Consider the following 24,502-nt stretch of genomic DNA (forward strand, 5'->3'; position numbering starts at 1 on the left):
GAATCTGCTTCCCTATGTTCATTGCCCAGAAGCTGGTATCTAATTAGGAGAAATCATGTAGGCCTTTGAGTCAATAAGAGAGTGCTGCAAATAATGGGGCCTCTAAGACATCAACTCTTACCATGCTAAATGAGAGGATTTAATGCTGAGGGGGCCCTTGGAGGTGACCAAGTCAACCTTCTCATTTTACAGATGATGAACACTGAGACCCAAAGAGATTATTGAGCCTGTCTATCGTCAGGCAGCAGGAAAAGGCCTTAACTGGGGCTCCTGGATCCCAGTCTTTCAATGACCCCAGCCAGGATGCCTCTCGCTCTGGTCCTCCCCAGGAAGACAGCTGTCTCACGGACCACCATAGGCCAGGATTTTTAAGTTCAAAAGAGCTACATATCTGAAAGAGAACCAAGCGCACGGCATGAAGCCTGCCTAGGGAGAGCCCAAGGATAAAATGTTTTTAAAGCTTCTCCCACAGTCCAACCACAAACGGAAAGCATATTCTATGCAGCATAACCTCACTGACTTGCTCTCAGAATCAGCCTTTCTTTAAAAATTCTATTCCTTTAACCCACAAGAATCCCTATCGATCTCTATTAAAAACAGGAGCCAAGAAGAATCAATCCAGGTTTGGGAGATTAGAGCAGTGAATAAAAAACAAACAACCTGGTTCTAGATTCCAGAGGCCAGCAGGTCCTAATACTGAGCATGCTCCTCATTTACTATGTGATTTGTGGTAAGTCACTTTCCCTTCTCTGGTGCCCCATTTCTGAAGCCATGAGACATCAAAATTGGTCCAAATAATACATAGTGATGTTATGAATCATAAACTGTTATGGTTGGAAGAGGTCTAAAAAACAGAGAAGGTTGGGGATAGAAAGGACCTTAAAACATGCGTTAGAGCTAGAAAGGACCTTGGGACAAATAGCACTGAACAGTAGAATAGTGTGAATATGGAACACTGAATAGTTAGAACATAAAATTTTCTACCGCATTAGAATATTCTGAATCTAAAATGTGAGGTGAGAACTGAATGAATCAAGCTGAATCTAAAGTGTAAGAACTGAAAGGGACCTTGGAACAGAAAACATGATCACCAAGCATTGATGAAACACCTACTAGGTGTCAGGTACTGTGCTAAATGCCAGGAATATAAAAAAAAACAAAATTAAAGTGTCTGGCCTCAAGGGGTTTACATTCTATTTGGAGGAGGGCAAAAGCACTTGTTTTAGAATGAAATCTTCCCCTTCTACCTTCCGAGTCTTCTTACACCTGACTCCCCTCTCTTCTAGTGCCATCCAGGGACACAGGTCTTCTTGTTGTACCTTGAACAAGACATTTTATCTCCTGACTCTGGAGTGAGTGGTCCCTGGTGTTCCCCCTTTGCCTAGAAATCTCTCCCTTCTCTTCCCTGTCTCTGTATTGTTTAGACAGAGTTGTTTCCATGGGGTCTCCCACATTATTCTGTGAGGTCTTGGGAGCAGGGACTGCCCTTTGGCTTTCCTTGTATTCCGGAACTTATCTTGCTGCCCGACACACAGTAGGTGCCTAATAAATGCTTCTGGATTGATTTGCTGACTGCCTAAGAGAGCTGGGAGAAATTTTAGCCTAGAGAGGGGAAGGAGGGTGATTTCCATGAGGCTGAACAGCATGTTAGTATCTCTCTGTGATCTGCAGTGAGGATGAGGAAGAAGAGACTACTGAGTCTGAATGCTATTGGATGCACATTGACTCAGATCTCTGCCCAAAGTCAACAGGCAGATCACGAAACAGGCTGTGGGGTAGAACTGTCACAACTTCTGGTCTGTCTGGGGATGTGGAGCGGCTCTTCCTCCCTCGCAGTTACTGGAGCAGACCCTGTCCATCCTAGCTGTCTGGAGCCCGGGGGCAGCACCAGCTGCTGCCTGACTTTGCCTCTGACTCTGCAGGCTCTGCTGGCTGCGGCTCAGCTGCTCCTCTCTTCCATAGAACAGATTTTTGGCCACACGCTCCGTCTCGGATGTGCTGACTCCAGCTCTCCCTTGGCCTCCTATTTTGTTCCACTTACAGCGAGGTGCTCCGAATAAATCAGCACTACCAGGCAGAGGTGAATTCACAGGGCGCTTTTGCAGAGAAGGCTTTCTATTAGGGATTTCAGAAAGTGCTGCCAATGTCATTTACAAGAAGGTTAATTTATTATTGAGAGACCTCGATTCTCCATCCCTTTGTCATGTCTTACACTGTAATTCAAAGGAAGGGGGAGGGGAGGGAGCCTTATTAAAAACTGGAAATTACTCTTCAATCACTTCTCTCCCTGTCTTTTTTTCCTGAAGTAGCACATGCTTTGACACAAATTAGAGTATATCATGTCAGGGATGTTTCATCCTGGATACTTGCAAATGCACTTAGAAGCTAATGAATGGCCACTGGCTGATAAATGCAATAAATACACAAAAACAATGCTGTCCCAAGGTCCTTCGAAAATCACAGAGAAAACAATCTTGGTGACCCTCAGAAATTGTGTCTGGGGGAAAAAAAAAGCTTCACAGTCAAACAAGGTGTTGAGAATCTTTGGATTTACCATCTTTAACTATTAACCCTTTCTATCCTGCTGCTGCTGCTGCTCTGTGGGCCCAGTTACCTACAGGGATAGAAAAGACATTAAAATACAGAATGGTAATGCTGGAAGGGCCTTTAGAACACAGAATGCTAGAACTAGAAAGGAATTTAGAACATATAATATCATATCTGGAAGGAACTTAGAATGTGCAATATCAGATCTAGAAGGGGACTTAGAACACAGAATGTCAGAGCTGGGAGGGCTGTTAGAACACAGAACATCAGAGTTGGGAGGGGCCTTAGAACACAGAACATCAGCTGGGAAGGGCTTAGAACATAGGATGTTAAAATACAGAGAGAATATCAATTCAGTAAAGTAGAAAGCAGATGCTGAGTGAACAATTGGTAACAATAGCAATCCCTCACAAGCACTTGGTAAGGTAGTAGGTGCATGTATTCTCCTCCTCATCTTACCAACAAGGAAGCTGTGGCTCAGAGATATTATGGAGGACAAACAGCAATTAAATCACAGAGTCAGCACTCCAATGTCAGTCTCCCAACTCTGTGTGGAGAGCTTTTTCCATTATTCCCTGAGACATCATGTGAGAATCCTTAAGCCTGGGCTCTTTGGAAATTAGGCCTGTTGTCTACTAATCAAGCCCAGAATAGCAAGGGAAGACCCATCATGAGGGCAAACTATCCCTTAAGGTAAGAGATTCTGGGGAATACCTCTGTGTTTTCTGTGATGTCTGAACTATCTTTTCCTCTGAGATCCAGAGAGGATAAGCATAAAGCCAAGGAAAGCTTGAAAATCTGAATGTGTTATATGAAGAGAATAAGACTGCCTTTTGTGGAAAGAGATGATCAAAAAGGTCATCACAGCCAACTGCATCTTTTCCATTTTCCCACCAAATTCCAAAGCTCTATCTCAACATTCCCATTTTTTTTTGTAAAGCAGAATATTCCAGGGGGCAGCTAGGTGGAGCAGTGGATAAAACACTGGCCCTGGATTCAGGAGGACCTGAGTTCAAATCCAGCCTCAGACACTTGACACTTACTAGCTGCGATCCCTGGGCAAGTCACTTAACCAACACTGCCCCGACCAAAAACAAACAAACAAACAAAAACCCCAGAATATTCCAGTTCTGGGCACACACCATCATGCAAGTCTTACTGCTTACCTAGTAGAAGAAGAAAAAGTACCAGCAGCTTCCATTGTTAATGAACAGAATGGCAGAATCTCGGAGGCAGACGTGACCTCAAAGGTGTTTGAGGCCAATCTGTCTATGGACATCAGTAAATTTCCTTACAACTTCCCTGACAAGTGGTCAGTCACTCAGCCTAACGACTTTTCAGTGAGGGAAAGAACCCTAACTTCTGAAGAGGTCATTATACTTTTAGACATCTCTAACGCTTATTTTATCTGTGCTTGCCTCTTTGCTTCTTCTACTGGCCCTTTTGGGTCAGAGCAGATCAAATTTAATCCCTTTTCCTTTTTTTTCCCCTTTTGGTGCTTAATAAATGCTTATTGAATGACTGACTTTTATAAGTACATTCAATGAGGGTCAATATTAGTATCATTATCTGGCAAGGTGTATAGGCATTTTCCTAGTCCTCCTGTGATATCATAGGCTAGTCTGGTGATTCGATGCATGGTCCTAACCTTCTTGAGACCTGACTCTCTATAGCTATGCTAGTAGATGGCATTAGCTGATCATAATCCTCATCAGAATTATGGTCTTGTCCACCTAAATCTCATCCTCTAAGGTAGTGGTATAGAAATGAATATCTGCCTGCCAGAGTATAGTGACTTAGAAAACCACAAATGAACATTATCTATGTTGCACTGTATTTTATTCATTTTGTTAAACATTTCACAGTGATATTTAAATCTGGTTCAGGGGCACTGGGCAGTTTTGCTTTGAAGACTGTGACCATGTCCCTTCTTAAGTCTTTTCTTCTGAACACTCCCAGTTTCTTCTAATGATACCCATACAACACAGTATCCAACTTCTCCACCATGCTGGTCACTCTTTTTTGGATGCTAAATGGCTACATTGGTGCTAAATTGGGACATGTGGTTTTTCATTCAACTGGGCAAGTTGTTACAAAAAGAAGAGAAGAGATATCCTGGAAAATATGGGGTAGTTTCCACATCATGATTCCCCATCTCTCTGTTTATTAACAAGGAGTCCCCTTCCTTCCTTTTCCCTTCCTTGGTAACGTGATCCATTTCTGTGGCATGTCTGTAATTTCATGCCTTGGATCATAATGTGTCTCTGCCAGCCTTGTGCGTGTGTCCATATTGGCTGGAATGTCAACTTACATTAAAAGACAGCATGCTATATGAAGCCCAAACATACAACTGTAACTTGTTACATTTTAAGAACACGTGCAAAATATCCACTCTTCTTAAATCAAGCCAATTCATCCAATATATGGCGATGATACATACAGAGGTGTGTGCCATTCACCAGGCTACTATAGTCTTGTGTTTGTTTTTTGAGGGAGTGTGTCATTCACTAGGGAAGAGATACCATGTATGGGTCCCTGTCCTAGGGTCTACATGTAATATCCACTAGTGATGAGATGTGTTTTCTCAATATCCACTAAATTTCCAGAGATGCAGAGGGAAGTTCCCTGTGGCAGATTTATAGGACACATGAGAGCTGAAGAGGACTGGGGAGCCCCGTGTACTCGATTAGCTGTACTACTGCAGGGGATTGCCATTGTTGAAAGGGGATACCTGCATCAAGAAGATAACAGATCCACCTAAATTTTGCTTAATCATCCTTTAAAAGACCTAGATGTTGCAGAAAGGACTCATAGTGATAACATCACAGATCATTCTAATTATTTCCCAAATGCTCTTGATATATATATATATATATATATATATATAAATATTTTCTGTACCAGTTGCATTTTGGTACAGATACAAAAAGGATGGGCTGGAGATTCTTTTTTAGGGAGTTTAAACAGAAGGATCCTCTCTCGACTCGTTACTTCAATAGCCTGTGATCTCACTGATGTGGGAGAGCCGGTTGCTGATGTGAATCACAACCTGGCAGAGCCTATTTGAGTTCCTCCTGTATTGCCCTGAAGCTAAGTTGTTCATGGGCCTTTACTGCACCTAGCTAAGCAGGTCCTTGAATGGCGGTTCATATTCCAAACCTGAGCCCAAACCCAAGGGCTTCTAGCTAGTACAACCCCCGCCCCCCAATTTATTAATCACCTGTGTGTAGATTACTGCACTCAAGCTGGGGAAGCTCCAAAGGCATGGTACGGGGATACAGGAGATACAAATGACTAAAGTGGGAAGGAATGTTGGATAAGCTCATTAAAATGGTAGAAGCAAAGTGTTAGGTGAAGTGGAGGCTGGGGGTGGGGGAGTCCTCCGTGATTATGAGGACTACATTCCTGTAAGAGGTAGTTATATGAATTCAGTGTCCAAACATGGCTAGACATGGAGGAAGGGGGAGGGTATTCTAGGCATGACCAACAGCATGAGCAAAGGCAAGCAAGTGGGAAAATGTAGGGGAATATAGAGGGGACAGGAGGGGGCAGCTAGGTGGTATAGTGGATAGAGCACTGGGTTAGAATCAGGAAGATCTGAGTTCAAATCTGACCTCAGACATCAGCTGTGTGACCCTGGGCAAAGTCACCTAACCCCGTTTACCCCGTTTTCTCATCTGTAAAATGAGCTGGAGAAGGAAATGGTAAATGACTCCAGACTCTTTGCCAAGAAAACCCCCAAATGGGGGGGAGGGTCACAAAAAATCAAACATGACTGAAAAATGACTGAACAGCAACAGTCCTTGGCAGTAGGAGCTCAGAGATCTCACTGAAACACTCTAGAACTGATCCTTCCACACCGTAAAGAATATTCTTTCTCAAGGGCTTGCCTTATTTTGCTCTACATGTCAGATAATGGGGTTCAAGGGCATCGAATGCTATCTCTTCCAAATTAGGAAGTGCCTTCATCCTCAAACCTTGCAGAGGCCTCATGTTGTACCCTTAGAATGTGATATTGTGTGTGATAATTGTCTGTTTCCCATCCTCCATTGGACTGTATGCTCCATGAGGGAAGAGGCCAAAGGCCAGGGGTCTTAGCAAAACTTTTTACATTCCCCCAGAACCAAGAATAAGGCTTGCCCTCAGACACCTTCTCCTCATGGCAGAGCTTTCCTACAGTAACTCTCTAGCAGGTGGCATCATTCCAATCATTACAGCACATTAGAAGCACTATTTAATAAGAACCTACTACGTTCCAGGAACTCTGCTACGCCAGGAATACAAGTAAAGACAAAAGTTCTGTCCATGCCCTGAAGGAGCTCACGATTTACTGGGAAACACAAACATGCAAAATAATAACTTGCTGCATGCAAGATGCATACAATGTAAATAAAGAGCCATCTCAGAGGAAAGAGTCTGGGGAAGGCATCTCACAGAAGCCAGGGTCTCTGAGTAGCTGAGTAGCAAGGGAAACTAAGGAAGCTGTGTTCCTTTTTCTAGTTCTCAGTTATCCCATCTTTAAAATGGGAGTATGAAACTAGATCTTCTCTAAGGTCCCTTTTTCCTTGAAATCCTTCGATCTTAAATGCTTCCCAGAATGAATGAATGAATGTGTAGAGATTCATCCCAGTCACAGAATGCTTTGCAAACACGGGCTATGTATGAACGTGTTTGTATATATTGACATATATCCTTTGGAAAGTGCTTTCAGATTTTTCATAGAGAAAGGCAAACTCATTTAATTTAAAATCATCAGCTGGACTGAATTAGATGGAGGAAAAGGAAAAACACACACACACACAACATCTCCATTTGTTAAATTAAACACAATTATTTCTCCTGTTACTTAATTACAAACAGACACGAATACCTCTGATTCTGACAGCTGAGATCTGCTTAAACTGAATTTTGGAATGCAGTTTCACGATGGGTCAGGTTCCATTGTATGCATGAAGCAAACTTGAGGAGGAAAACTATATATTGGGACCATAATGACTCCACTAGAACTAGACCTAAACTTTTAATTAACCTGCCAAGACAAATTACAACTCCCGGTTCTCAGGTAACTACAGCAGACAGCTGAGACTCGACACCAACACCTCTTTGGGGAGAGGGACTAATGGCAGCCCTGGACCCAGAATGGTTCTGCATGAGAGAAAATAAAATGAACCTATTACATAATGATTGTGGGGGCTTAGGAGGGTGGGATTTTTCAAAAAAGAATAAATAACAATGCTATAGCCTACATTTTTAATGAGAATTTCTCTGTGCCCAATTTCCTTGTTTCTGCTCTTGGGCTGTCCACGTATCCCCCACATCTCATCCAACAATATCAGTAGCTCACATTCAGAGAGGTGGAACTGGGCAATGGAAACAGCACACCCAAACAAGGTCTGAGTCTCTGTTAGAGCCTTAGAGAAATCTCTATCTTCTGCTGAACCTCAGTTTCCTCACCTGTCAAATGAGGTTAGAAAAGATTCTCTCTGGGGCAGCTAGGTGGCACAGTGGATAGAGCACCGGCCCTGAATTCAGGAGTACCTGAGTTCAAATCCGGCCTCAGACACTTAACACTTACTAGCTGTGTGACCCTGGGCAAGTCACTTAACCCCAATTGCCTCACTAAAAAAAAAAAAAAAAAGAAAAAGAAAAGATTCTCTCTAAGGTTTCAAACATTCACTGATAGCTTCATCCAGTTTATAAATCCTGGTTCCAACACTTACTAGCTTGGTGACCTGGAACAGATCACTCAACATCTCTGGGCTTCTGTCGCGTCATCACTTGTACCTCAACCTAATGTATAAATGGAAACACATTCCAAGAAGTGATGCCTTCCAACGTCTGCATCATGGGGAGAAAGAAATGCAGTGAGACTAAGAGTAAAGATAAAACCACTTGCTTATACTGGAGATCACCTCCAGAGGTTTCCACCTTGTTTACCAAACCTTCCAATGTGTTGACTATTGAAAGCAGCTGGAGCCAGTCAAGTTGAATGCAATGGTCCTCCTACCCATGGCTTTCATCTTTAAAAGGAGGGGACAGAATAGGCCTCCCTGGAGCATCTTGGACAGAACTGGTTACTATAGTCTGAGGTTCTGCAGAGATCATAGGTGCTGATGGTGCAAGGGGAGGGGGAATGGGTAATCCAGGCAAGCTCATGAGTGTGTATGGGCAGCACAGTCCCCCTCTATAACATCAGTATCAGGATGGCTCATTGGGAAAAGTTTTTCACAGTGCTAAAGCCTGTGACTTTCCAGGAGTGGGGTGGTGAGGTGAAAAGGGAGCCAGATTATAGAGGACCAGTGTAAAATGAAGAGGTTGGGCTAGATTAACTCTAGGGTCCCTTCCAATTCTAAATACATGAATTGATAATTTCTTGTCAGGTCCTTTACAAAGAAATTTGCCAACTGAGGGTCTCTCAAATTGCATTTCAAATACTAGTAATGATGATTACAGATAGAGTACTTGGCCTAGAATCAGGAAACCTGAATTCAAATCTGGTCTCAGACACGAATTAACTGTGTGATCCTGGGCAAGTCATGTAACCCCTCTTGCCTCAGTTTCCTCATCTGTAAAATGGGGGAAATAATAGTGCCTACTTTCCAAGGTTGATGTGAGGACCAAATGAGATAATAATTATAAGGTGCTTAGCACAGTGCCTGGCATATAGTAAGCACTACAGAAATGTGAGCAATTACTATTATTATTATTAGTGCTAGCATTTATATAGTGCTTTAAATTCTCAAAGTGCTTTACAGATATTATTTTATTTTATCTTTACAATAACACATTGGAGGTAAGCACTATTATTTTCCCAATTTTACAAATGAGCAAACTGAGATGGATAACTGTCCACACAGCTAAGGAAGTATATAAGATGGAATCTGAATTCAAGTCTTTCTGTCTCCAGGCCCAGCACTTTATCTACCTGGAATGGGCCACCCTGTTGCTTCAGTATGATGTGAATAGGGTACTATGAGAAAGTGCTGGTGCTAGTGATATTCCCCCCCTTTAAATAGCAAATCTATCAAATTACACATGTATCACTAAACTTATCAATGCCACCTTCTATGTGAGGCCTTTCCTCACCCTGCAAAGATGGCAGGGCCTCTCAATAAAATTACCTCATATTTATTTTTCTACAATTCACAGTTACTTTCATGTGGGCTCATTGTTTCTTATGCTAAAATGCAAACTTCTCAGGGACAGGAACCAGTTTGTTTGTGTGGGTTTTTTTTGTTTTGTTTTGTTTTTGTTTTTTGTTTTTTGTTTTTGTTTTTTTTTTTCTCTAGAGCCTAAAACAGTGTCTGACACAGAGGTGCTTCCTGAAAGACTGATATGATCAGAGACATTAATCCTGTGAATAAAAATAAGCATTAATGGACTTAACCCCATAGAACCTCAGTCTTCTCACCTGTAAAATTAGGATAATGAAACATGTGCTCCCAACATCACATGGTTGATGTGAAGAAAGCTGTTTATAAAACAAGGAATGGTGCAAATATGAGGCTCTATTTAGTCTAATTCCTTTATTTTACAGATGGGGAAAATGAGATCTTCACCAGGAGTCACGCATTTAACAAATGGCAGAGTTGAGATTCAAGCCCGTGTCTGCCTCTTAATCCAGTGCTTATTCTAGGACACCAAGCATAGAGGGTATCCTAATAGAATCTTCTGAAAGAAGCAAGAGGATTAAAGCTGAGAAAACCCAGATGTGACAAGAGCAGGTCCACAGATTCATCAGTTAGGGATGAGCAAAATGGACAGCAGAAAGGGTAAGTTCACCACTTTCATTATGGTATATAGATGTCACTGGCAAGAGCTGTTCATGCGAACCTGGCAGATGAGTCCAGACAGGACAAGGGAAGTTCAAGTCAAGTTGGAACTTTATGTTTGTATCTCATGTTACTTCCATGTACTTTCTGGTTCAGTCAAACTGAATGGTTTTTTTTGTTCCCCAACTACACCTTTTTTCCCTCCATACCTTTTTTTTGGCTCCTGTAGTTTTCCATGACTGGAAACTCCTCCCCCTTGCCTCCATCACCTGCAGAATTTGTTGTTGTTATTTTTGTGGGGCAGTGAGGGTTAAGTGACTTGCCCAGGGTCACACAACTAGTAAGTGTCAAGTGTCTGAGGCTACATTTGAACTCAGGTCCTCCTGAATCCAGGGCCAGTGCTTTATCCACTGTGTGGATATCATGTGCCCCCCGAATTTCTACTCATCCTTTAAAGTTCTATTTAAACTCAACCTCTAGGAAGGCTTCATTAATCCCCTGGCTTTGGAAGGATATCTCTTCCCTGTCACCATCTCTCCTCCAGGCCTCACAGAGCAATTTGTTTTTGAACTAACTCACTTATCATGTCATGAAGTGTCAGCCCGGACTGGAACAACTAACAACAACTGATCACGTATCCTTTCGTATCACAGTTAGGCTACTCTGTAAGCTCTATCTGAGCGGGGACTGTGTCTTATATTCCTTTGTCTCCTTCAAAGCATCCAAAGAGAATAAGGCACTCAGTAAATGTTTGATCTTGATGACAAGAGCTGCTCAAACCTTAGAGAAACCACCAAAGTTGATAACAACTGAAGATGAGTGAGGAGGATGCCAGATTGTACCTAGGAGTGTATAGTTTTCATCTTGTCCTCTACTGGGCATCCCTTATATGGCTATGTATATAGTCATAAGTATGCATGTGTGTATGTATGTTCCCTTAATGCCATACTAATTTTTTCCCATACTTTTACTCAGTTGTTTTAATAAAAGGACCATAGAGCCATAGAACTTTAAGGGGGAAAGGAAAAGCAAGTAAACATATATTAAGTGCCTATTAGGTGGTAAGTGATTTACAAATAGTATTCTTTTACCTTAGAACAAAAAGTTCTTAACCCAGGGTATGAGAACTTATTTTTTTTAATAACTGTATTTTAATACTATTGTTTTCCTTTATAATCCTATGTATTTTATACATTGAAAATAGGATATGCACCAATTTAGAGACATCTCCACTCCAAATGTTCATGTGAGTTATTTGTGCCCAACCTGTGGTAGAGCATTCTGAGCTCATATTGGTCTGATCAGCCACAGTCAGACACACTGTGCCTTGACCCCAACGTATTGATGTAATTTTGGTCCTCTCCAAGCATGAAGGACAACCATCAACCAACAATTCTGAGAAAGGGTCCACAAGCTTCCCCACACTGCCAAATGATGGACACAGGGTTAAGAACACTTGTGTGAGGGGCAGCTAGGTGGCCCAGTGGATACAGCACTGGCCCTGGAGTCAGGAGTACCTGAGTTCAAATCCGGCCTCAGACACTTTAACACTTACTAGCTGTGTGACCCTGGGCAAGTCACTTAACCCCAATTGCCTCACTAAAAAAAAAAAAAAAACACTTGTGTGAGAGATATAAGAAAACTATAGCCCAGAAGGTAAAATAATCTCCCCAATGTTACCAAGGCAGCAAGTCAGGATTTAACTCATAATCTTGGCATAAAAGATGTTAGAGGTTGAAGGCACCTGAGAGATCATCTCACCCAACCCCCTTACTTTACAGAGAAGGAAAATGAGACCCAGAAAATTGAAATTACTTGCCCATGATTAATAGGCCCTAGGTGACAAAGGTCTTAGGGCTCAAAGTCCTAGGCTCTTCTTACCATATGAAATTGCTTTGGAGGATTTTTTTTTAATTTTCAAAAAGCATAATTCTGTAAGTCATTCATTAATCTGTGTTTCTCAGTTCAGCCATGCCTTTGGAAGTTTAGGTATTTGGCTGTCAAGACTGAAGCGCACACACCAATATGTATTTATCCACTGATTGACCACCTATAGGAATTGTAAGCATGGCAATTAGGAGCAAGCAAAACTACACTTAATGACCAACATCACAATGATAATGTAACTTATGTAAACTGTAAAGAACTAAATGTAGCATGAGATAAAGAGCCCCATACTTGGATTCATGAGAAGCAGGTTTAAAGTGGGATCTCTGATTTATTATTATTGTTATTATTAGCTGTGTGACCTTACATTAGCTGTCCCACTTCTCTGAACTTCAATTTCCCCATCTATAACTTGGGAATAACAAAATTTGGACTACCCATCTCACAGAGTTCTTATGAAGAAAATGATAAAATGATAAACCTTAAAGAGCTTTAGAAATAGAATCTATGAGTGTTATAATGCTATCAGGGAACCCATTTCTACTCCAAAATTTTTAGGAGCCTAAGTGCATCCCATTCACAAGGAGGGGGTTGTGGCTCTGGGCTTATTGGGGGAATGGAGCAGGGGAACTGGAAAGAGTCTTCTGGCTGGCATAATTAGCATTGGGAGCCTAGAAAAAAGAAAAGGCCAAGCTCACTTTCACCTGCACCTGAAAGAGTCTAGCCACTGTCTTGCCTGAACCAAGCACAGCACTTAGCACAGTGCCTGGCACATAGTAGGTGCTTAATAAATGTTTACTGAATTGAATTTATTGAACCCCTATACCATAGTGAAGAGAGAAGAAAACAAATGAGTAAACAGAGTAAAATTTTATTCAGCTGGGACACATCTAACCGCCTAATAAAAATTTGAACTGAATTCTCACCTGGCTTCTCTATTTTGGGACTTCTCTGATGCTTCCACCTTACCTTCAGGTAGCTAGCTTCTCTCTCCATTCCCTCCTCACCTTTTCAGCTTCATTTTGTATATTGTTTTCTCCCATTAGATTGTAAGTTCCTTGAGGGCAAGGACTGTCTTTTTTTCTTTTAAGTGAGGCAACTGGGGGTAAGTGACTTGCCCAGGGTCACACAGCTAGTAAGTGTTAAGTGTCTGAGGTCGGATTTGAACTCAGGTACTCCTGACTCCAGGGCCGGTGCTCTATCCACTGCATCAACTAGCTGCCCCAAGGATTCTCTTTTTTAAAATTTGTATCCTTATTTCTTAGTATAATACCTGGCATACAGTAGGTATTTAATAAATGTTTATTGATTGACTAATTGAAATTGAACTGAATAATTCAATTCCTTGAATTCCACTGGAATGTTTTCTACACCTGGTTTTAAGGAGAGCAAAATGGATAGCATAAGGACGAGAGCAACCCAATAGCTAGTATTTTTTTTTAATCAACTCTCAGAGTACATTATAGACCCTAGTCAGTAAGCATGAGATCATAGATTATCAGAGCTAGAAAGGACCCCAGAACACAGAATATCACATCTAGTGGGGCCTTTAGGGATAACCTAATCCAAATATTTCATTGTACAGATGAGGAAACTGAGCCAGAAGGAGAAACATCTTATCCAACATCATACAACAGGATAGCCAAGACTGAATCCCAGATTTCCTGACTCCTTATTCAGGGATTCCCAGTGTGCTACCCTGCCTCCCAATTTCCCAGGCTATGAACCTAGTCTGTCTAACTTTTGCATCTAGAGTCCTAGGCAGTGCTGGTTGACATACAGAATTAAGATTCCATAATCCTTCATCATCCAAGAAAAAAAAAACAAAACACCTCACATGCTCATTTTACTCTATTTACTAAGTCAGGAAAACCTATTAATATGTCAGAAGTCTTTTATGCAAAGAGTCGAAGCAAAAAAAAAGTTTCTGGTAGCTTTAAGTGAAGTGGAAAATGTAATTAATCAGAAGCCTATTCCCTTAGTATCCTGGCTAATTTTGGTTTTACTTTATTAGGTACTGTACATTATCACCAATCTGTGCATTACAGCTCTCTGTATGGATGTTCTGTATCCCTACTGCTCCTTCAATTCAATTCATTTAAATTCAACAAGATTATATTAATTGCCTGCTATGTGTCAGGCATTTTGCTAGTTGCCAGGGATAATAAGACAGGACTCACAGAGCTTCCATTTGATGGGAAGGAAATAACATGCAAACAGAAGTCAATAAAAATATGCTTATGAATGCCTATTGGTGACTCCACTTCTACTAAAGCAATCAGAGTTTTCTCAATAATTTATCATCTAAGACTATTGCCTGGGCGGGGGGGGGGGGGTAGGGGGGCGGTACTAAGAGGTGACCTGATTTGCCTGGGTTCAAAGCAGAATCTGAACCTAGGGGAGAGAAGCCAGTTTTCTACCTATTCACTATACTACCTGGTCTCTCTTCCAATACAAAAGACATATAAAATAAATACAAAATAATTTGGCAGGGTTAAGGGCATAGGAAGGAGAACCATCTAGTGGAATCAGGGAAGGCTTCTTGTAGGGGGTGATGCTTGAGTCATGTTTTAAAGGAAACAAAGATGTATTTATTTAGCTCAACTTGGCACCTCATCAGAGCTACAACGATGCTCTCCAATTAGTAGGATTTAAATGATTGTGATACTGTCCTGTTTGTTTTATTTTCTTTCTCGCTCTGCTGTAATAAGGGCAGAACAGAAGAGAGAATCAAGCTCACTGGTCTTTCTTCTGCAACTAGCCCTTGTTTCCCTATGGACTCAAAGAAGAAGATCAAAGGTGATACCATTTGTAATGTGCTTAGCACAGGGCCCATCGCATAGTAAGTGCCACATAAACGTTTATTCCCTTCCCTCAAGATCACCTAAACTGTGGCTGGAATACTCCCCTCAGCTGCAATGATTGATAGGACATACAATCTTTCCATTCTTCTCCCTGATCAGTGGATTGAGCTGTCCTCTTACTAATCATCAGTTGTACCACTTCTTAGTAAGGAACAAGGGCCAGAACCAGGAGTACAACTGACATACATTATAAAAACAAACAACTGTGAAGGAATTAGGAATAATGACCAAGACAATGGCCAACCACGATTCCAAAGAACTGATGATGAAGCCACCTCCTGACAGAGACAGAATGGGCTCAATGTTGCATAGATTGTTTGGACACAGCCAACCCAAGAACTTCTGTTGCTTGACTGTGCATATTTACTACTAGGTTTTTATTTTCCTTTTTTCTTTTCCAGTGGGGAAAGATAGGAGAAAGAGAAAATAGATTTTTTTGTTCACCAAACAAAAAATTAATTTTAAAAATAAAATTAATTTAAAAAAAACTGACTGGGTAAATTACCATTGAGAGAAAACAGAAAGGGTCGGGGAAGTGGGTTGAGAGTAGAGACCTTCCATAATTTTAAAAGGGGTCAACCCAAGTAGTTGGTCATCTCTACATCTGAGCCATCTTTCTGTCTACACAGACAACCAAGTCAATGTGTCTAGACTTGCCCCATCTTTTCACACAAACAATAGTGTAGGCACAGAGAAAATTATTTCCTACTCATCCCTCATGTCTATCCACACAGATATGACCAATGAGAATATGGAGAAGAGTTGTGCCTCCCTCTTGTCTGTCTACATACCACAATGGATATGGTAAAAACATTCATGTAACTACATAACCACAGAGATACCAAAATGAGTATGGGGAAGGGCGATCATCATTAATTCTCTTACCAATAGCAGTGGTGAGAAAAGAAACCACCTCAGATTCCTTTCCGTCATTGTAGAAAGCCAGGTGCCAAATCCCAGAATCCAAATATTGGATGAAGCCAGTCTCGTGGCTGGAGGGAGGGGCAGATCCTCTGGACTGACGCTGAGGGCCTTCCAAGCTCCTCGCCTCCTGAGTCAAGAGCCGCCTGCCGTCCAAAAGCTCCACAAAATCAAACTAAGAAATAAAGCAAAAAGGAAGGGAAAGGAGAAAATCAGCAGTCTGTTTTAGGTTACTTCCAAATGTCTGCCCTGTGTTTTTAACATAAGGGATACAAGGAAATCCAAGATGGGAAAGAGGTTAATGCCATTTGATGGTTGATTAACCAACACAAACTTCCCAAACTGCATTTCTCTTGGGAATCTTGTCCACTGGTGAATGCAGAATACGTGTATTCTCTCTCTTCTCCCCATCCCCTGCCCTCCACCCTTGTCTTGCCACGTATGTGGCTGATTTTTATATTGTTGGGCACAGTATAACCACTTGAATTCCAGAGCTAGAATAACCCGGATGATCCATTTTTACTCTGCCTCTAAATTAGAACACACGTCAACCATCCTGGACAGATTTTTTTCTTTTTGAATTTTAAATTTAACTTTTCTTTTTAAATGTTAAAGAAATAACTTTGAAACATTTAATAATTTTAATCACTGCAATGACCAACATGACATCCAAGGACCAATGATGAAACTTGCCTCCCATGTGATGTAATGGACCAGAAGTGTAGAATGAGAGATACATTTTTGGGCATAGCCAAAGTAGTTTGTTGTTGTTGTTGTTGTTTTGCTTGAGTATATTTATTTGTTACAAGGGAGGCATGAAGGAGGGGGAGGGGGAAGTTTGTGAGGTATGACAATGAAGTAAGGGAAAGAAAAGGAAGAAAGAAAGGAAAGGGGAAGAAGGAAGGAAGGAAAAAAGGAAGGAAGAAAGAACATGAATATAACATTCTAAAAATTCAATGGAAAACAAAAAGAAGTTCAGAAGGGGGCACAAACTGGACAAAACTGTTAAATAATTAATATAGACTTTAAAAAATAAAACTTATATAATAGAAGTTAGGTTTTGTATATAATCCCTTTCTTGTTCTTCTCTGGGTTTAAGTGTTTATTGATAATTGCTAAGTCCACAAGGGAAAAAATATAAAAGGGATGAAATATCCTTTTTTTTTTTGTAGGGGAGATGAATTCAAGAAAGAAGAAAGAGAAAGAAGAAGAGAGGGAGAAGCTAGGCTTAAAAATCTCCAGGGATTAAAAAAAAAGACTTACTAGTTTGGGATTTCAGGTATGGTGGGAGGTAAAGGAAGAGAAGATAATGTTTGAAGTTGGAATTATAGACTTTTAGAGCTGGATGGAACTTTCAAAGTCATTTAGTCCAACTCCATTTTTTGGATGAGAAAACGGAGGCCAATAGATGAAGTCACATGTCCAAAATAATGAAATTAATAAGTTTACTTCTAGCTGACGTAAATAAATAAATAATGCTTCTTGGTTATGACACAGAGTCCCCTGGACACGAGCAGACTGAAAGAAATGCATGGATGAAGACTCCTGATTACCTGTGTGTGTGAAGGAGGAAGGCCTTTTCTGCCATAAATCCCAACTAGAGCTGCTTTTCCCAAGGACACGTTGAATTTCAGATGCACTGGGTGATCTATGAACACCTGAGATCTCCAAAAAATACCTGGAGGGATCTTCTGAGATGCTCGTCTCCCCACATCAATTTCTCCCGAGTCGATAAAACTCTCCTCTGGAAAGAAACTACTAGGCTTTCCTAACAAGACAGAGGTGGGAGGGAAACAAAAACAACAGAAGTCTAATTAACTCAGGAGCAAATGAAGACATGAGGCACCCTGGGGCATACAGATTGTGAAGAGTTGGCTCAGGGCCTTCTGAATGGTTCTGTATCCAAGGCCTTCACTTAAAATGGAGAGCTGAAACATTTGCAACTCTCTCTTTTTTTTTTTAACAACAATAATAATAACTCTCATTTCTATCATGATTTCCATGCAGTAACCCTTCAAATTGAGCCAGTACAGACATTACTACTCCTGCCTCCCAGATGAAGAAACTGAGATTCAGCAATTTGCCCAATGTCACATATTTGGCCAGTTCAAGAGCTAGGAGATGCACCTGAATTTTCAGACCCTAAATCCAATAATCAGAGCAGTCATTTCAACAGTGCTTTGAGGACTTGGTCAAGCTCTCAGAGGTAGTAAGAAGGGTCAGGACTAGTCTTCTCTACTTAATCTGATTCCATTTGTTGAGGTCCTTCCTCACAGCTACCTAGTGATGTGGATAATATCAATACCTCTTCTACATTTGAGGGAACTAAAGCTCAGACACCCATTCAGGTTCACAAGGCTAGGAAGTGTTGAGTCCAGATTTCTGTCCATGACTCCACGCTATCATGATCTCCATCTTACAGATGAAGGAACTGGGCCCCAGAGAAGGAATGGAACTGCTCAGGATCACAGAGCTAAGGAGGGAGTGTTGGAGCCAAGACAGAAAGCCAACTCTCAACCCCCAATCCAGAGCTCTTCCTACTAAGCCATGGCGCCTTGTGGTGCTTTCTTGGCTCAGGTTCTTCTGCTAGGAATGCGCGCGCATGTCTCCAAAGCGGTATGGGTCCTCCCCAAGGCCCATCTGTTGACTGCATAACTCCACATCTTGTTATGTTTTGATTCTAAAAATAAGAATTTGCTGTTATACACCAGTGTGTGTGTGTGTGTGTGTGTGTGTGTGTGATATTGTAAAGGCACACACTCAAAATAGCAGGAGGAAAGAGAATAGGTGTGATTAATAAATTTCCAACTGATAATAAGTTTTAGAGTGGGTGGCATGTCATGAGCAAATCACCCTGAACCAAGAATAGTAACTGGTCATGCCAAAGCAAGACTGCAAATTCAATAACTTTGTTGAAGTAGGAAGGGATGAATGGTAAATTAATAAAATGCTGCAGAGTTCCACTGGCAAGGTCTTGGGTTAAATGGGGAGAGGGAGGGGAGTGGAGAGGCAGGTACATTACAGGAGGTGGAAAGGATCCTTGGAGATCATATGGTCAAACCTTTCCCCTTCCATTTTTATCAATTAACAATAATGATAGCTAAGGCTTGCATATTGCTTTAAGGTTTACAAAGGGCCTGAGATATACTGTCTCTCATCTGATCCCCATAAAACCGTAGTCAACTCTATAGCTGTTATTGCCCCCATTTTACAGATGAGCAAACAGAGAAGTTGTGTGACTTGCCCATCGTCACAAATTCATTAAGGGGTGAAATGTGGACCCGGGTCTCTCTGGAATCCCAATCCAGAGCTCTTTAACAGAGGAAGAGACTGAGGTTCAGAGAGGGGAAGCCCAATGTCACAGCTGAGCCAGCAGTCAAATCCAGATTTCATGACTTCTGATGGAGCATTCAAATCTCTAGTGAGAAACCACAGGATCACTGGTCTGGAGCTGGAAGAACACCTCAGAAGCTAGCTTGTCCAATCCCTTCATTTTACAGATAAGGAAACTGAGGCCCAGGGAACTTAAATTATTTATCTAATGTCACAAAGGCAGTTAAGCATCAGAGATGCCTTGTGGGCTTTTTAGAAATCAGGCCTTCAACAAAAAGATCAACAAGGTATTTTCTGGATAACCATTTTCTCTTCCCTGTCTGAATGAATGAGATCAGGGCATTGCTAGAAATGGCCCCAAATCACTCCTGGCTGAGGGTCCAATCCACCTCACTCGCTCAGAAACCAGAAAATTACCATCAACCTGCCTGTTTTCCATCATATAATATTTCTCTCCCATTCCACGAGAAAGAATTCCACTTTCTGCTCCTATGGGTTCCTACACAGTCTATAAAACTCAACTTTCTTCCTCGTACAATCCATATTTACTCAGTCTCTAGAAATGTTATAGATCCAAATCTCTGGCTTAATCTTGGTTTTTGCAGGAAGGGAGATAGTTTAAGACCAAGGGCCAGGTTCTGTGAGATTGGGTAAGTCAGGACAGCAGCATCTCTCTTGTACTTTTTCTTTTTTTTTTTTTGGTGGGGGGGGGGAGAAGGGGGGATGGACCAGGTTGTCCGAGAAGGAGGGGGAGGCCAGAAGGATGGCAGGGTTTTTGCAGGTCTAAGGAGATGGTAGCTCTTGTCCCAGGCTTCACCTTCCCTTGGATAACATGAACCACTGTGGACTTCAAAAAGGAGGGGTGTGGGGAGGACAGGGCTAAAGCTGGGAGGAGAAACAAGAGCAGGAGTGCCCCCACCACCCAGAAGGCCGACTACCACGGAAAGGTTTTGTCAGAGGCCCCCATTCACACTGCCTAGAACCAAAGGATTCCCCCAAATACTGTTCCAAAAACACATCATAGATTATTGAAGTCACTTAGAATGGGGTCTGGGAGACAGAGTTTGGCATTCAGAGTCATTAGACCTCATTGCATTCTCTGACAGTTCCTAGCTGTGGGCTCTGGACAAGTCAATTCACCTTTCACTGACCCTGTTTTCTCATCTACCAAATTCTCATTTTGTGGCTGAGAAATGGGAATGTGAACTGGAAACCTGTCACAGGGTCAGTGGGGAGGTCAGTCACATCTCAGGGGCTAAAGCACTGAGTCTGGAGTCAGAGGGTATGGATCCAAATCCCAGACTTGCCACTCCTAATTTGTGTGACTAGGAGTGAATCATTTCCCTCTGAGCCTCAGTTTCCTTGCTTGTGTAAAATGAAGTAGTTGGCTTAGATGGTGTCTGAGGTCTCACATCCAGCGCTAACTCCTCTGATGCTAACTGTGAATTATTCACTTTTATTACTTTGTTAAGCTGGCCTTTGACCTTCAACACGCGACTGATCAGAAGACGTGTGTTTGTGCCAGTCACTGGCAAAGTCAACTGACTTCCCTTAAGGTCTGAGAGAAGGGGAATGGTAGTTTGAGAGTGAGCTTGTGGTTGGCCTGGCCTCTGGGAAAGGGACACTCCCTCGGGGAAGGTGAAGCACAAGGCAGGAGCCCTGTCTCTGGCCCACTTCTGTAACCACTCAAGAATAAGCAAGGCATTTGGAGTGACAGGAAAAGAGATGGAAGATAAAAACACTGATTGCTTATCAGTCTGCTTTCCCTGGATAATTAAACACACTTGCTTTGGAAAAGTATATCTCAGGATTTCCTGCCGGACTTCAAGCCTTTCTAGGAACAGAGTCGGGTCAGAAGAGGCCTGCGTGGAGATGTTAGAATCAAGACAAAGTACATCCTAATACAGAGTAATAATAACCACAAACGACAACAGTAACTCACATTTTTAGAGCACTCTAAGATTCTTCACAACAACCCTGTGAGTCAGGAACTGAGAGAATCATGATATCCATTTTATAGATGAGAAGATGAAGGTGTCCTCTGTATCCAGCAGGAGAGAACTTTTCTGATTCCTCCTGGAGGCTGGTGCCCCTCCCTCAACCCTAGAAATCATCTTGTAATATGTTTGCTTATATTCTGGATCTGCTTATATGGTTTTCCCTCAGTAGAATAGAAGTCCCTTGAGGACAAGAGCTGTTCAGCTGTTTCATTTGTATGTCCAGTGCCCAGAACAACGTGTGGCACTTAACAAATGCTGGTTGATCCAAAAGACCAAAAGGTGTGCGCAAGGTCACCCAGCCACTGAGTGCCAGAGCTTAGAAGACAGACTGCAGGACTCCAAATTCAGCCCATTCTTACCATTGCCTTGGGCTTGGATCAGTTAAGTTCAATGAACAAGCACATGCTATAAAACTATGGCCACACACTAAATTTAACTTCTATGAATCTCAGACTGCTCTTCTATGAAAAGAGAGCAAGGGTTACCTTTCCCATATTACTGATGATGAAGCTGAGGCTCTAAGAGGAAGGGAAGAAGGAAGGAAAGAAGGGAGGGAGGGAAGAAGGAAGGAATGAAGGAAGGAAAGAAGGAAGGGAGGGAGGAAGAAAGGGGAATAAGGGAGGGAGGAAAGGAGGAAAGAAGGGAGGGAGGGAGGAGAGAGAAGGAGAGAGGAAAGAAGGGAGGAAGGAAAGAAAGAACAGAGGAAGGAAGGGAGGGAAGGAGAATGGAAGGGAAGAAGGGAGGAATGAAGGGACAGAGGAAGAGAAGAAGGAAAGAAGGGGTACATTTATTGTTATTATCTCATTTGATCCCAATGAGATTTGGAGACAGCCGCTATTATTTTCACTTCATTTTGCAGTTGAAGAAACTGAGACAGATTTAGGTTAACTGATTTGCCGAAGGTAACACATCTAGTGGTGTGTCTGGGGCTGGCTTTAAACTCATGTCTTCCTGACTCCCAGGCCCAGTGCTCTTTGTCATTACCTACTTACTTTATAGGCCTTAGGCCTTAGTCAGAAAACAAACACTTCCCAGATTATGAGCCCTTTGAGGGCAGGCATAGTTTTTCCTTTCTTTCCCCCCTTCTCTTTTCCCTGTCCCCCTTTTTTCTCTCTCTTTTCTTTTTCCTTCTCTCCCTTCCTCCACCCTTCTTTTCTCTCTCTCTCCTTTCTCCTTCCTCCCTCTCACTTTCTTTCCTCCCCTTCCCTATCTCTTCCTACCGCCTTCTCTCCCCCAAGTCTGTCTTTGTCTCTGTCCCTTTTTCCTTGGTCACTCTATCTAACCCCAGGACTGGTGGAGTTCAGGTACACAGTAGGCCCACTTAACAAATGTTCATCCAATTGGGTTGAACGTGCAATCCTAGAAATGTGAGAATGTGCCATCCCTGTTAACTGTAAAGAGGGGACAGTAACATTAGCATCAGGCCCTTCCTCCCTGCAGGCGGCTGGTGGGGAGGGTGCTTCGTAAAACACTCTATAAAATGGGAGCGATTATTTTCTCATGTGCTATTAAAGGGCACAACTGGATATCCGAATTCCTGGGATTTGTTGTTGTTGTTGTCAGAGCTGTCTGGAGACACTCAGGAGAACAAAAAGGCATCTGTAAAGGAAGCACGTATGGAGAAACTTTTTGTAAACTGCATCTGGGGAATACAGAATTAAAATGCCTTTTGCAGCAGTTAAGAACTCCTGTCAAGTACCCACACAATGCACATTTAATGGGGAAATGGTGGCTGTTGGGGCATTGTTGTAGCAATAAAATATTTTACTGTTTTAAATAATAAAATTCAATTTAAATGTTAAACTCCATATGTTGTCATTCCCAGGCAAACTCTTCAGCAGAAACATCAAGTTTTTAGCTTCAAACTGCTAAATGTCATTTTAATTAAAAAAAAAATATATATATATAATAAAAAAAGTTGAAATGTACACCACCATTAAAAGTACCCACTGATCCCTCTGCCATGAACAGGGGAAAAGGTTTGCCTTTAAGTCCTAGATGGGAGAAATGCTCCCTAGTCACTTCACTTATAAAATATAACACCCATGGCTGCTGTGGCTCAGAAAGTTCATGGACAGAAGTCTGATTCATAAAACACTGCAAAAGGGAAAACAAATTCTGGGGAAGGAATGTTCCCTGGTTTGATTACTGGGGGCCCCATACAACAAAGCCCTTGTCCTGAGATGCGAACAGTAGAGCTGCTGGGGAAATGGGGGGGGGCAGGACAGTTGGGGGGGGTACAGAAAATCTGTTGGATTCTGGGAATTGAAACATTTATCATGGAAAGCAATAGGGCCAAGTTAGCTCATAGCAAGGCGATATTTCTTGTCTTGGAGGGAGTTGGGTGGGTGGGTGGGATATAAACTGGATTTGAAGGAGAATTTCCCAGAATAAAACCATTTCAATGTAGGAAAATAAATAGACCTACTGAGAAATCACTTCTGCATTTTATCACTTTGCTGGAAAACTGCATCCGTCTCAACTTTTCTTTGGCCTTTAAAATAACAGCTCACATTTCAGTAGACAGAGTATTTTCCTCACAGGAAAGGAGTGGGAGTGTCTTTAGCCCCATTTTACAGATGAGGAAACTGAGGGTGGAAGAGGGGAAATAATTTACAGAATCATTGATTTAGAGTTGGAAGAGACCTTATAGAAGCCATTGGGACTAACCCTTCTCATCTGACAGGTGAGAAAACGGAAAGTTTGAAAAAGGGGACTTATCCAAAGTCACACAGGTCTTATGTTAAGTAGCAGTCGTGGGTGAACCCAGGTCCTCTGCCTCTAGAGACAGACAGCGCTCCTTCCATTAACTCAGCTGTTGAGCTGTCGCTGCCAATATTATCTCATGGCCTCATTCCCTCACTCTGGAGCACTTGGATAAACTCATACAAGAAAGTCATATAAAGTTCTGCAGGTCAAGGGTGAATTCATTTGTCTTCCTATCCCAGATGAGGAGGTAAGTGGAAAATTTCCTTCCTGGTTGGCTTTGAAGGGACTATGGGGCTGATATAATAACAATAGAAAATAGTACTATCAAAATGGAAAATCCTAAGCTAGGGAATGCTCTCAAACCAGTAAAAAATGAAGGGAGGTGTTTAATATTGTAATGATTGGAATGATGCCACCTACTGGAGACTTGCTGTGGGAAAGCTCCGCCATGAGGAAATGCCTCAGAGAC

General features: G+C 41.9%; 1 protein-coding gene across 1 annotated transcript in view; it reads right to left on the reverse strand.

Moving 5' to 3' along the window:
* The window catches only part of TENM4 (teneurin transmembrane protein 4), a 1,214,428-nt gene that overhangs the window by 256,664 nt on the left and 933,262 nt on the right, over positions 1 to 24,502 (reverse strand). The window contains 2 exon segments of the mRNA XM_043992715.1: positions 15,956 to 16,166; positions 17,545 to 17,759. Of these exon segments, the coding sequence (XP_043848650.1) occupies positions 15,956 to 16,166; positions 17,545 to 17,759 (426 nt within the window).

Source organism: Dromiciops gliroides, chromosome 3 (assembly GCF_019393635.1).
Source record: "Dromiciops gliroides isolate mDroGli1 chromosome 3, mDroGli1.pri, whole genome shotgun sequence".
Classification (NCBI taxonomy): domain Eukaryota; kingdom Metazoa; phylum Chordata; class Mammalia; order Microbiotheria; family Microbiotheriidae; genus Dromiciops; species Dromiciops gliroides.